General features: G+C 39.5%; 1 protein-coding gene across 5 annotated transcripts in view; it reads left to right on the top strand.

The window, feature by feature from the left end:
- The window catches only part of NSD1 (nuclear receptor binding SET domain protein 1), a 147,822-nt gene that overhangs the window by 121,391 nt on the left and 13,236 nt on the right, over positions 1 to 13,195 (top strand). For all 5 annotated transcript variants that reach the window (XM_040240475.1, XM_040240477.1, XM_040240474.1 and 2 more), the window contains 5 exons: positions 125 to 330; positions 3,391 to 3,503; positions 8,226 to 8,495; positions 10,253 to 10,369; positions 11,631 to 11,772. In XM_040240475.1, coding sequence (XP_040096409.1) covers positions 125 to 330; positions 3,391 to 3,503; positions 8,226 to 8,495; positions 10,253 to 10,369; positions 11,631 to 11,772 — 848 coding nt within the window. The remainder of the gene's footprint in view (positions 1 to 124; positions 331 to 3,390; positions 3,504 to 8,225; positions 8,496 to 10,252; positions 10,370 to 11,630; positions 11,773 to 13,195) is intronic.

Below are 13,195 nucleotides of genomic sequence, written 5' to 3'. Positions count from 1 at the left end.
TGGGTCAGACATTTATGTAGGTTAGGGAGACATTGCTATTCTTTATCCCTCTCTCCAAAGTAGGATTCTTTTTAGTGCCTTGCAGCCTTCTAGAGGTTTTCTTCCTTGTTTTCACATTTCCCAGGTGGTGGCCAGCTGAGATCTGCCATCCTCGAGCTGTACCTTCCAATATTGACAAGATGAGACATGATGTAGGCGAGTTCCCTGTGCTCTTCTTTGGGTCTAATGACTATCTGTGGACTCACCAGGCCCGAGTCTTTCCCTACATGGAGGGAGATGTGAGCAGCAAGGATAAGATGGGCAAAGGAGTCGATGGGACATATAAGAAAGGTAACTTTATCCTTTTTGTTTCTTGGGCCAACATTAGATCTCTGTTGCCTGAGTATCTGCTCTCTGTTTGAATTAAATGTTTTAGAATTCATATACAGTCTATTAGCAGCTGTGTTCTACCCTCTGGAGCAGTATGTGGCTGCAGCTATACAATTTGGCAGACAGATTGACCCATGTAAATCAGTATTTTTGAAGCTAACCTTTACTTAACTAGAATTTCCTTAAGGGATGTTTCTTATCAATTCTGTTTTAGTAGCATCCCATCAAGTAAGTACTGGAGCTTTGGAACTGTTTTATAGAGTAAATATTTCAATTTGCTTGCCAAGGACCAGAATCTCTAGCAGAGCCACATTTGTTCCAAGGAGAGGTTTTGTTTTGTTTTTTTTTTTTAAGTTAAGAAGAAATAAAATTCAACCAAAATTATAGAACAATATAAGATAGTGAAAGCACATAAATGTTCTAAATCAGAGTTTTTTCTAAGCTGGCCTAGCAGTGAATGAGAAGGGGCTATTTTGAGGCCAGGAGGGTCTGACAGTGATATCTCTCCCTATGTAATGAGTTAAAGTTGCTTTGAGAATTCAGTGAGGTGATATAAAAATCAGCTTGCAATGCATATAGTTGGTTTCCCATCAGTGATAATTAGCTTCTTCCTTTAGCTGTCCTTTGAAAGGCAATACATCTCTTATTATTTGAATATGTTTGGACAGTGATGTGTAATATTTTGTCTGCATAGTGAGGTGAAGAGATTCCAAGCAGGTAGAACTTCTTAGATGGGGAATGAAGATAATGTACATAAGGAACAAGTTTGACAGAAGTTTTGTTTGCCTCATGTTATTTCAAGGGTCCTCACTTACCTGTTGGAGTGTGCTTTCTGTGCAGATATGGGCTATCAGTGTTAATACTACAGGAGTTTCGGTCTTGAGCCTTAGACTCTCAGGTGGTCAAGGACCAAGTGACCAACATCTTTGCCTGTATAGAGCTGGCCACCATCAAGGCTAGGGGTGAAGCTGGAGTGTAGGAAATATTGCAAATCTGAGCTGGCTGAAGCTGTGTGATTCTGCTCTTTGTGCCTTGAAGTTTGGCTGGCTGGATGACTCTGCCTTTAAGGAACACATGGTTTTGTGGGAGGACACAGTTAAATGGTCGTTCTTTGAGAGTGTTGTGGCAGTTGGTGATGGACAGAGAGGCCTGGCGTGCTGCGATTCATGGGGTCGCAAAGAGTCGGACACAACTGAGCGACTGAACTGAACTGAATGCTGTGGGAGCCAACCAAGAGGATGCAAAACAGTGCTGAGGATGACAGTATGAAAGTCATGGAGGACTTCTTTCTTAAGTGGTGCTTTCAAGATAATTACCATTTTTTGTTTGCCAGTCCCTGTTCAAAGTTTGTTTTCCCACTTTAAATCTTTGAGGCAACCCTATAAGTTAGATGCTATTATCTTTATCTTCTAATGAGGAAACTGAGGCACATAAGAGTTAAATTGGAAAAATTCTCTGGTGGTTAGGCAACGTGTTTTCACTGCTGAGGGGCCAGATTCAGTATCTGGTCAGGGAACTAAGATCCTACGAGCTACATGGCGTGGCCAAAAGGAAGTTTAATTTGTTGCCCAAAGTCCCTGTGCCAGTAAGTGATATGGGAAGGTTTCATACTCTAGTTGGACCCCAGAATCCAAACTCTTAACCACTACACTGACTGTGAAGAATTTAACTTAAAATGTAACAAGAAAACAGCATATGTAAAAGTGCACCTTGAGCCTAACATGATGAGTTAGTGATCTCTAAGTATTTGGTAGAGTTTAAGCATAGGGTTGGGCAAGTCAGAACAGAGTTTTATAAGTCTCAGTCTGAGTAGAATTTCAGGACCATGGAAAGTGAGAGGCTATATAGCCAGAAATGTCAATGAGATGGCTGTTTTAGTAGTTTGAAGCAGAGATGATGTGACTGTCACAGGGACTAGTCTGTGGGGTGGAGAGGATGATGGGTATTTAGCTTTTTCAGATTATTTAGACAGTAAGTAGATCAGCTGGATGGTAATGAGGAAATGGAGAAAGAAGGGGTGAATCAGAGGGAAGATATTCTTTATTGTTTTGACAGATCATGGGGAGAGCAACAGAGAGGAAACTGGGAAATTTTGGAATCCTTTTCAGAGTTTTTAACCTGAATCATGCATGATTGATTAAAATTTTAAGTGGAGAAGAATGAGATTCTTAGGATTTTTGTTGGACTTTTCAGATACTCCAGTCTTTAAAACATATGAAAGTGCAGGGCTGGATGAAGATGAGCTGTGAAGATCTATCTTTGTGTTAGGGTTGTGTGTGTGTGTTTTAGTCACTCAGTCGTGTCTGATTCTTTGTGGCCCCATGGACTGCAGCCTGCCAGGCTCCTCTGTCTATGGCATTCTCCAGGCAAGAATACTGGAGTGGGTTGCCATGCCCTCCTCCAAAGGATCTTCACTACTCAGGGATCAAACCCGAGCCTCTTCTGTCTCCTGCATTGCCAGGCAGGTTCTTTACCACTGTTGGCACCTGGGAAGCTGTATTAGGATAATCACTGATATTTACAGAACAAGTTTTAGAAGAAGAGTAGGCTAGGTGTTCCAGAGAATAGATAGGAAGAAAAAGAAAACTTCAAGTTTCATTTCTTCCAAAGGAACACAGTATGTTTTCTGGACCACCTATGAGGCACGTTATTTGTGGAAGTAGAAAATTGGTGTCTGAGGAAAAGAATTAGGCTTCTAGGCAGTGACATTGCTGAGTGGATGCAGCTTGGTTGTTGTTAGGAGATATTATATGTGAGCTTTTTCAGATTATTTAGCTATGTTTTTGTTTTGTTTTTAATTTTTCTCTGAAACTGGTAGTCCATATAGGGCTATTGAGTAACGTATAATGTTTTATTTTAATGCCATATATGAATACCCTGGGGACTGTGACTTAATTGAAAATAGAAATTGTATGTATGTCTTAGATTTTTGTCTAAAACATGAATTTTCTCCAACTTATAGTGGAGAAAAGGCAAAATAACCCTACCCAGAGAGAAAGTGACTGTGCTGTGTTTTCTTAGCTCTTCAGGAAGCTGCAGCAAGGTTTGAGGAGTTGAAGGCCCAAAAAGAGCTAAGACAGCTGCAGGAAGATCGAAAGAATGACAAGAAGCCACCACCATACAAACATATAAAGGTGAGAACAGACTTCAGGAGAGACCACGTGATAGCTTGCTGGCTTCCCACTCTGTTCATGGTGAGAACTGGAAGCACAAGCACAGTTGCTTTTAGGTAGAGGCATGAGCTTAAAGGAATACAAGAAAAAAGTGCCAGAGCACCATTTTTAGCACACTGTTTGTTTTGATACTTTATAAAGTCAACTATCTGATGATACTGTTTTATTGTTGCTTTGGAAAGTCTTCATAAAGTGAATGGAATAGATTCTGTTCACAGTCAACATCTTGCGGTTTGAACGGCAGGCACCAAAGAGCCGTGATAAAAAATGAGAAACAGCCCTGAGATAGTGTGAATGATACACATGATAATTTCTTCTGGTAGTAGCTGATACTAAAGATGTTTTAGGTGACTAGTATGACTAGAATTCCCAAAGTCACGAGAATTCATGCTAAGTGTACGTAGGTATGCTAGTCTACTTGGTAAAAGAGTCATTGTCATTTATCATCTGGGTCTGGTAGACCTTTTGTATTTGTATATTGTTAAGTCATTTTTATAAAGAATTTACAGAGGTAAAAATAAAGGAATAGTGAGGAACAAACGTATTAGAAATCTTACTGAAGTATTGTGAAGTTAAGTGAAGTCGCTCAGTCGTGTCCGACTCTTTGTGACCCCGTGGACTGTAGCCTATCAGGCTCCTCAGTCCATGGGATTTTCCAGGCAAGAGTACTAGAGTGGGTTGCCATTTCCTTCTCCAGGGGATCTTCCCGACCCAGGGATCGAACCCGGGTCTACCGGTAGGCAGACGCTTTACCATCTGAACTACCAGGGAAGCCCAGTGAAGTATTTAGTAAGTACTAAAACATCTTTTTGAAAACCTTTTAATCAAGTTAGTTTTGGTGCTCAAATATCAGACCACATGAAAGAATACTGTAAGCACTATTAATCATAAATGAAATTACCCAAGTTATTGTTGTGAAATGTTTGTCATTCCTGGATAAGACATCTATATATATTTATTTTTGTCACTGGTAATGAATAAGTTGTATATTCATTGATTTTTTTTTTTTTTTTTTTTTGAGTTTCTGAAATCTGAGGTTTTCACTTAGAGATCAATTTCACCACCATTTTTAGAATCTAGTGTGTTTAAGTGTCCCAGATATTCTGTGGGACATTCTTAAACTAAAAAACTATGTTTATTTATCTGAAATTCAAATTCAGTTGGGTGTCCTAGATTTTTACTTGCCAAGTCAAACAATCCCACTAAAGGTATACTGAAAGATACTATCTCCCATCTTCTCTGCTTTCTGGAAAGATAGTACTTTGAGTAATGGCAGTGCAGAAACTAAACTGTGCCTGTTTCACTGTTGCATCAGATAGCCTTTATGATTCTGTCATTCTTCCACTTTCTTATTTTTGTCCTTTTTAGAATAGCTGGGAATCATCGAGTAACAAAATGGGGTGATGAAATAGTAAAGAATTATGAGATACAGGAAAAGGAAACACTAAACATTTAGTGTTTAGAACACTGAAACTCCATAATGAAGCTTGGATTTATAAAAGAGTGTAATGGATCTGCCTGGTAGTATGCAATATAGAGTGAGTTAAAATATCAGTTCTTACAAATAGTTAAACTGTTGGAAAAGAAAAAAGAAACAAAACTTAAAATTGCATAGACTGAGAGTTAAATGGAGTTAATTGTTCGTGGAGACATAACACTGAATTGTAATTCATCCTCAAAAAAAGGGAAGGTAATTCCTGTTTCCACAGTCATAGATGTCACATGTAACAGAAGTTAGGCACTTCAGGGTAGCTGGTCAACTATATTGAACCTGAGTATTGAGAGACCAACTAATGTCCTGTGTGTGATCTAATCATAAAATTTAGACACCACCTTCTTTCTTCCACCTTTAAAACAAAGATGTATTTCTAGGGATAAGATTAAACCAATGGTTGGTAAACTATAGTCCCAACTCTGTCTACCATGCATGGTCCAGAAGAACTTTTTTTTTCCAAAGAGTTTTTTCTAACACATGAAGATTTTATGAAATTCAAACATTAGTGTCCATAATTAAAGCTTTATTGGCACACAGCCATGCTTGTTCATGTACACGTGGTCTGTTTCTTCTTTGGAGCTACAGTGACAGTTGAGCAACATGTACCAGAGATCTATGTCCTAAAAACATAAAATATTTACTATCTGACCCTTTACAGAAAAGGTTTGTCAATCCCTGGCCCAGAGTGAGTGTAAATGCTACAATTATATATCTATGCTGTTCCTACTTAACAATGTATGGGGTTTTGTTCTTGCTTTATGTTATGTTAGGCAAGAAACTTAATTTGAGATTAATACCAGTTTAGATCAGATGTCAAGGAAGAATGATTGAAACATACCTTTATGTAGAAAAAAGGAGTAGAATGCAACTATTTTGGATGGGGAGTCTCAGGTAAGGATAACCTTGAATCAAGGTGAATATTCAAATGGCCCTATGTGGGACCAGGTGATTGAGCTCAGCCCTGGTCTGCTACCTTGGAGTTTGCCTTAGTAGGTCTGTGACTTGCAGTGGCATAGGGTGAGAGTGCTCCTCCATTGACAAGCATTTACCAGTATTTTGAAGAAGCTGGGAAGAGATCTGGCAGTGAGACTCACTGTCATTTTAAGTTGTTCTGGAGAACATTTGAAGACAGTGTATTTTTACACACAGATTGTAGATTATTCCCTGCAACAGTTTTGCAAGTAAAAATTAACTCACCAAATAATGCAATTCCTGAAGTATCAAATTTTATGTATAGGATAGGTTTTTGAAGACTCGTGATTTGACTGTTCCCATTGAGATAATATCAAGTAGAGGAAACTCATTCCTTTAATTTTATTGAATTATAGTTGATTTACATTGTTGTGTTAATTTCTGCCTATAGCAAAACGAATCTGTTATATAGATATAAAACATGGGTTTCCATTATGGTTTATCACAGGGTACTGAGTATCGTTCCCTGTGCTATATAGTAGAACCTTGTTGTTTATCCCTCCTATATATAATAGTTTGCATCTGCTAATCCCAGACACCGAATCCCCCACCCCTAGCTTTGGAGCTGGACATGTAGGGTCTTAATTCCCCTACCAGGGATTGAACTACCGACCCCTGCATTGGAAGCATTGAGTCTCCCACTGGACCACCAGGGAAGTCCCCAGGACTCATTCTTATAGTGCACAAATCTCTCTCTGTTGAGAATAGAGAGAATGTCTACTTTTTTCCAACACTGTTGTTAGTATCAAATGGCTTCAGTACCACAGCAATTGGCCTTTGTTTTACCGCACTGGATATTCAGTACTAGCACCACTAAAAATGAATGCTTAGGTGACATTGCTGTAGTCTGTTCAAAAGATTTCAAGTTGTGATAGTCAGTTTTAAAATAAATCTTCATATATTGGAACTCAATTACTCAGAGACCTTTTCATGTTTTTTCAAGATTTACCACTTGAGAAGGGTGAATTTTTTTTTTTTTTCAATATAGCAGCTAACGTGGCACCACCATGTGGCAATAGCGGAAACTCAAATTTACAGTTGACTTCTCTTGTTTAGTTGCTCAGTTGTGTATGACTGTTTTGTGATCCCATGGACTGTATGTAGCCTGCCAGCCTCCTCTCTCTATGGATTTTCCAGGCAAGAATACTGAAGTGGATTACCATTTCCTTCTCTAGGGATTCTTCCCCGACCCAAGGATGGAACTCTTGTCTCCAGAATTGGCAATCGGTTTCTTTGCCACTGAGCTACCAGGCGAACCCAGACTTGAAATTATGAATTTTTTAGAAATGATTTATTTTTAAATGTGTATTTAGACTGTGCTGGGTCTGCGTTGCTAGGCAGGCTTTTGTCTGTCTTCATTATGCATGGGCTTCTCTAGTTGGGCAAGCACGGGCTACTCTTGCTTTCAGTGTGAGGGCTTCTCACTGCGGTGGCTTCTCTCGTTTTGGAGCATGGGGTGTAGGCTGTGTCGGTTTCTGTAGCTGTGGCACGTGGGCTCAGTAATTGTGGCTCCCAGCTCTAGAGCACAGGCTCAATAGTTGTGGTGCATGGACTTAGTTGCTCTGTGGCATGTGGGATCTTTCCACATTGGGGATCGAACCCATGTCTCCTGCATTGGCAGGCAGATTCTTATCCACTGGGCCACTGGGGTAGCCCAGAGATGATTTTCCTTTTTTTTTTTTTTTTTTTTAATTTGTGGTATTTATATTTTATGTATTGAGTGAGGCTTTATTTTTATATCAAACTGCCTAAATTTTTATTTCCTTCGCCTTTTTAATTGTGGTAAAAATATAGATACGTAAAGTTTTGTTTATCTTAACCATATTTAACTATACATTTCAGTGGCATTAAATGCATTCATGTGTATAACTATTGCCATTATCTCTTTGTATCTAAGTGGTACAAGTATTTGTCTGTTTTGACTGACTTATTTCGTTAAACATAATATCCTCCAGGTTTATCCATGTTGTGCATTGTGTGTCAAATTTCCTTCATTTTTAGGCTGAATAATACTCCGTCATTTTTACCACATTTTGCTTATCCATTCATGTACTGGTGGACATTGAGTTGTATGTTATGAATAATCCTGCTAAATCTTGATAATTCAAACCCATGTAAAGTGTGGTGTGCAGCTTGAGAGAAACCTGCCTTTCACAGGTGCTGAGCTGTCCTGCGTTGGCTTGCCTGATGCGCTGCTGTGTCCGTCTCTCCTCCAGGTGAACCGCCCGATTGGCAGGGTGCAGATCTTCACTGCAGACTTGTCTGAGATCCCGCGCTGCAACTGTAAAGCCACGGACGAGAACCCCTGCGGCATAGACTCCGAGTGCATCAACCGCATGCTGCTGTACGAGTGCCACCCCACAGTGTGCCCTGCGGGAGGCCGCTGCCAGAACCAGTGCTTTACCAAGCGCCAGTACCCAGAGGTGGAAATTTTCCGCACGTTACAGAGGGGCTGGGGTCTCCGAACAAAAACAGACATTAAAAAGGTGAGGAGACTTCATCTTCAGTTTTTTTTCCTTCTTTGCAATTGCTTAATACAAGTAATTTTTCTGATTAATATGAGAAAATCGGTCATGGAGGAACATAATAAAGTGTAAGGATTAGCCTTTTTATAATGTCTTGCCATATCCTTCCAAAATTTAGAGACTTGTAGAATAGGTGGTCTCTTTTCTATATGAAGTTCACTTACTGATCATGTTCATTATGTATGAGGATGAAAAAAATGAGGGAAATTCATAGAGATACCATGGTTTTGTCCACTCATTTGTGGAAATCATGGAACTTGTAGTTAAGAGAATAGAAAGAGTATGATACAGGTGTTAATCATCAACTAATAAAATAAAGTTTATTTTTACTGAGAGAAAAATAGGTTTGGGTTCATAGAACATGAAGGGAAAGAGGATTAGGTCTTCTCTAACGAAAATGCAGTAGCATCTTCAACTTGAACCTTGGAAGGACCTACAAATTTCTGATAAATAGACAGTATTATACAGTCTCTGAGTGGAATAAACCATATTTGACATTTGAATGTAATAAGTCTTATCCTGGTTATATTTTCTGAAGAATTTTATTGAAGTTTATTTCTAGGAAAGGAGGTGAATATGAGTTGGTTGGTCTCTTTTAGTCATTTGCTGAGTAACTATTGTATGTCTCCTTTGTGCCAGGCATGTTGCTGTGTGATGCAGTGTTCAGTAAGAAAGACATGTTCCATACTTTCCTGAAGTTTACTTTATAGATGGAGAGAGATATTGAACAAGTAATCACTCACTGTGGAAGCACAAAGGGTTCTGTAGGCATGTGACGAAGGGCCTGAAGCTAGCTTATCTCTGAGAATATTTTAAATTGAGACTTGAAAGATAAATAGTTGTTGGCTTAAGCTGGTGGAATATTTTAGCATTTCTGGTAGAGGGGACAGCACATGAGAAAACCAGTATGACCGTAGTATAGTGAATCATTAGGACAGCGGTGTGAAATGTGGATGGGCAGTAGGCAGGCCATGTTCCATGAAAAAAGAATATAGTTCAGGAAATTGACTTTTAGGTTCTTAGACAGGTAAAGGGATTAACCATTATAGTGGAGCTTTAGTTTACTTACATCCATTTTGATTGATCTTAAGGTAAATTCCAAGTTTTCTGCTGTTGGCTGTGGTAGGGGTGAGGAGATCATTCTTATTATTTAATAGTTGAAGCATCATATTTATGTTTTATCTTGAATAAGTGAAGTGAAAGTGTTGGTCGCTTAGTCCTGTCTGACTCTTTGGGACCCCATGGTCTATAGCCCCCCAGGCTCCTCTGTCCGTGGAATTCTCTAGGCAAGAGTATTGGAGTAGCCATTCCCTTCTCCATGGGGTCTTCCTGATCTGGGGATCAAACCTGGTTCTCCTGCATTGCATGCAGAGTCTTTGCCATCTGAGCCACAACCTTTGTTAAGTACACAAGTACAGAGTGAAGTCATTCAGTCATGTCTGACTCTCTGTGATTCCATGGACTGTAGCCTACCAGCCTTCTCCATCCATGGAACTTTCCAGGCAAGTATACTGGAGTGGGTTGCCATTTCCATCTCCAAGGGATCTTCCCAACCCAGGGATTGAACCCAGGTCTCCCGCATTGCAGGCAGACACTTTACTGTCTAAGCTACCAGGGAAGCTTTTGTGAATCTGTTACTTTCTTTAATTTTTTAAAAATAAGGTATACCTATGAACACAGTTGGCACTCTTTGCCATTTAAGTCATTTCTCGTTCCAGGGTGAATTTGTGAATGAATATGTGGGTGAGCTAATAGATGAAGAAGAGTGCAGAGCTCGAATCCGTTACGCCCAAGAACATGATATCACTAATTTTTATATGCTAACTCTAGACAAAGTAAGTAATGGAAAGTGCTATTCCCACTGTTATAAGCTTGGTTTAATCAGTGTTGTCCCAGCTATTCTGTGTAGGCATGTCATACACTGCGTAAAGCAGTGTCTTTCCCCCAGGTTCATAGGGATTAAGGTCCTGGAGTTGGATAAGGGTACTCATTTCTAGCTGTACAGCCATGGGCAAAAGGCACTAAAACTGCTTTTCAACTGTCCAACATAAGTTTGGGATGAGTTCTTTTAGTGTTTTTCCTATAAGATTAAAACTTGAAGCCAGAAAAGTAAATAATAATTATTTTACTGTTTATATTACAGATTGAAACACTGATTTGTTAATATTTAGTTAGTACATTGAGAAAGTCATAAAAATTGACTATAGAACTCATCTTACAAACCCAAGTCAGCTATCCAATTATTGGAATTTCTGATGAGTTGGGTTTTATTGGTGTCTAGAAGTATATTTGGGATTTTTTTTCCGCCATATGTCATTTCCAACATGTTTCATCTTTCTTTTTTAAAATTTATTATTTTTAAAATATTTTATTGAAGTATAGTTGATTTACAATGGTGTGTTAATTTCTGCTGTACAGCAAAGTAATTCAATTATACATATACATATGTTTTTCCATTATGATTTATCACCAGATATTAAATATAGCTTCCTGTGCTGTATATAGTAGGACCTTTTTGTTTATGGGATTTATTTCTAATTCTGGCATCCTAATGCATTTTGTTTCTGTGTACACGGAGATTTCTCTCTGTCCGTGAGTATTGGGTTCTGTTAGGTTTCGCCCTGTCCCCAGCTGTTATAATAGACTTTTCTTAGTGTGAAACTTTGTATTTACCCAGTTGTACTTTGATGGTTTGTGAGATCCTCAGCTCAAATGATCCTCTGATCATTTGGGATTAGGTCTGGATGTCATTATTAAAATCTTAGGTGATTACTAATGTATAGCCAGGGTTCAGAAGAGGAAACAAGAAGCTACTGCTTCTAGGATGGTGGTTCTCAAGCTTCACCATAATCCTAACCACCTAGAGGGCTACATACATAGATTGCTGGGCCTCAGAGGTCCTGCTTTAGTTGCCTCTGAAGTGCCACCAAAGACTTTGCGTTCTTAGTGGATTCCGAGGTGGTGATACTAGTGCTAGTCTAGGCACTACATTCTGGAAGAGTCAAAGTTTACCAATAGGAACTCCAGCTTGTTAAATACTCTAATTTTACTCAGTAATAGTGGAGGTCTGCTGAACAGCATCTCTTGGAATTCTAGGACCGGATTATTGATGCTGGCCCCAAAGGAAACTATGCTCGATTCATGAATCATTGCTGCCAGCCTAACTGTGAAACACAGAAGTGGTCTGTCAATGGAGACACCCGGGTTGGCCTTTTTGCCCTGAGTGACATTAAAGCAGGTAAGACTCATTTAAGGATTTTGGAACCAGGACTAGGACCAGTTTTTATTATCTAAAAACCCCATTTGTCCTGTAATCCAAAATGAGGCTGCAAACCCCTGGGGACACAAGGAGACTATCTTGTGCGGGTACCTGCGGGTACCAGGTCTGTTCTTACTGGTGGTAGAATGGTAAGACACATGTAACCTGAAATTTACCATTGTAGACATTTTAAAGTGTGCCGTTCAGTGGCATTTCAGTCCATTCACATTGTTGTACAACTGTCACTACCGTCCATCTCCAGCACTTCTTTTCCTGAACTGAAGATACCCATTAAACAAAAATTCCCTCTTTCCCCACTCCCCTAGCCTCTAGTGACCACCATTTTACCTTCTGGGTCTGATTTTTTAGCTGCTCTAGGAATCTCATGTAAGTGCAGTCATATAATACTTGTTTTGTTGTGACTGACTAATTTTATTTAGCATGATGGTTTGGGCATGCTCTCCCAAGCGCACCATGTAGCTTGCGGGATCTTAGCTCTCCAACCAGGGATTGAACCTGGGGCCGTGACATTGAAAGCACTGTGTCCTAACCACTGAAGTGCCAGATAATTCACTGTATGGTTTTAAAGGAATAAATTTCCAGACCTTTCTGTAAATTATATGAACTCCATAAAAATTGGGCTGCCTTAAAAATCATCAGCAGCCAAGGTCTCCTTTCACAGCTGACTTTCATCCGTTTTGTAAACCAAATAGCCACCTCTCACCCATCTGAATTTTGTGGTTTATGAGCCCAAAGCTAAGGGGAAAAAAATACCTCACCTCTTGGGTGTCAAAGAACTGGACATTTGGAGAATGCACTTTTATGTTGTGGCTGCCCTAGATGCCCATGCCTCTGAGAGTTCAGAGTGAAGAAGTGAGGTTGTTGTGTTCAGCACAATATTCAGATGTTTAGTTAAACTGAAAGTACATCTGGTAAGGCTGAGAGGTTTGAATGTAAACTTATATGATGTATATTTTTCATAAATTAAAGCAACTTAATATTTAGTGTCAAGGTTTTTATGAAAATTCTGAAACATATTATATGACACACTCTAAATTTTTTTTTAATATTTAGACTTATGTAAAGTTTGAGTGTAAGGATATACCTAATTTTTCAAAGTAAGTTTTTGCAGGAATACTAGCAAAGCATTTAAAGATCACTCTCCCAGGTGGTGCTACTGGTAAAGAATCCTCCTGCCAGTGCTGGAGACATAAGCGATGCAGGTTCGATCCCCTGAAGGAGGGCATGGCAACCCACTCAGTACTCTTGCCTGGAGAATCCCATGGATAGAGGAGCCTGGTGGGCTACAGTCCCTGGGGTCGCACAGAGTCAGACACGACTGAGAGACTGAGCATGTGTGCACGCACACAGTCTCTCTCTCTCTATTACCCCCTCCCCACTC

Source organism: Oryx dammah, unplaced genomic scaffold (genome assembly GCF_014754425.2).
Source record: "Oryx dammah isolate SB20612 unplaced genomic scaffold, SCBI_Odam_1.1 HiC_scaffold_5, whole genome shotgun sequence".
NCBI classification, from domain to species: Eukaryota; Metazoa; Chordata; class Mammalia; order Artiodactyla; family Bovidae; genus Oryx; species Oryx dammah.
Note: the sequence above shows the minus strand (reverse complement) of the source record. Positions and strands in the feature narration are given on the sequence as shown.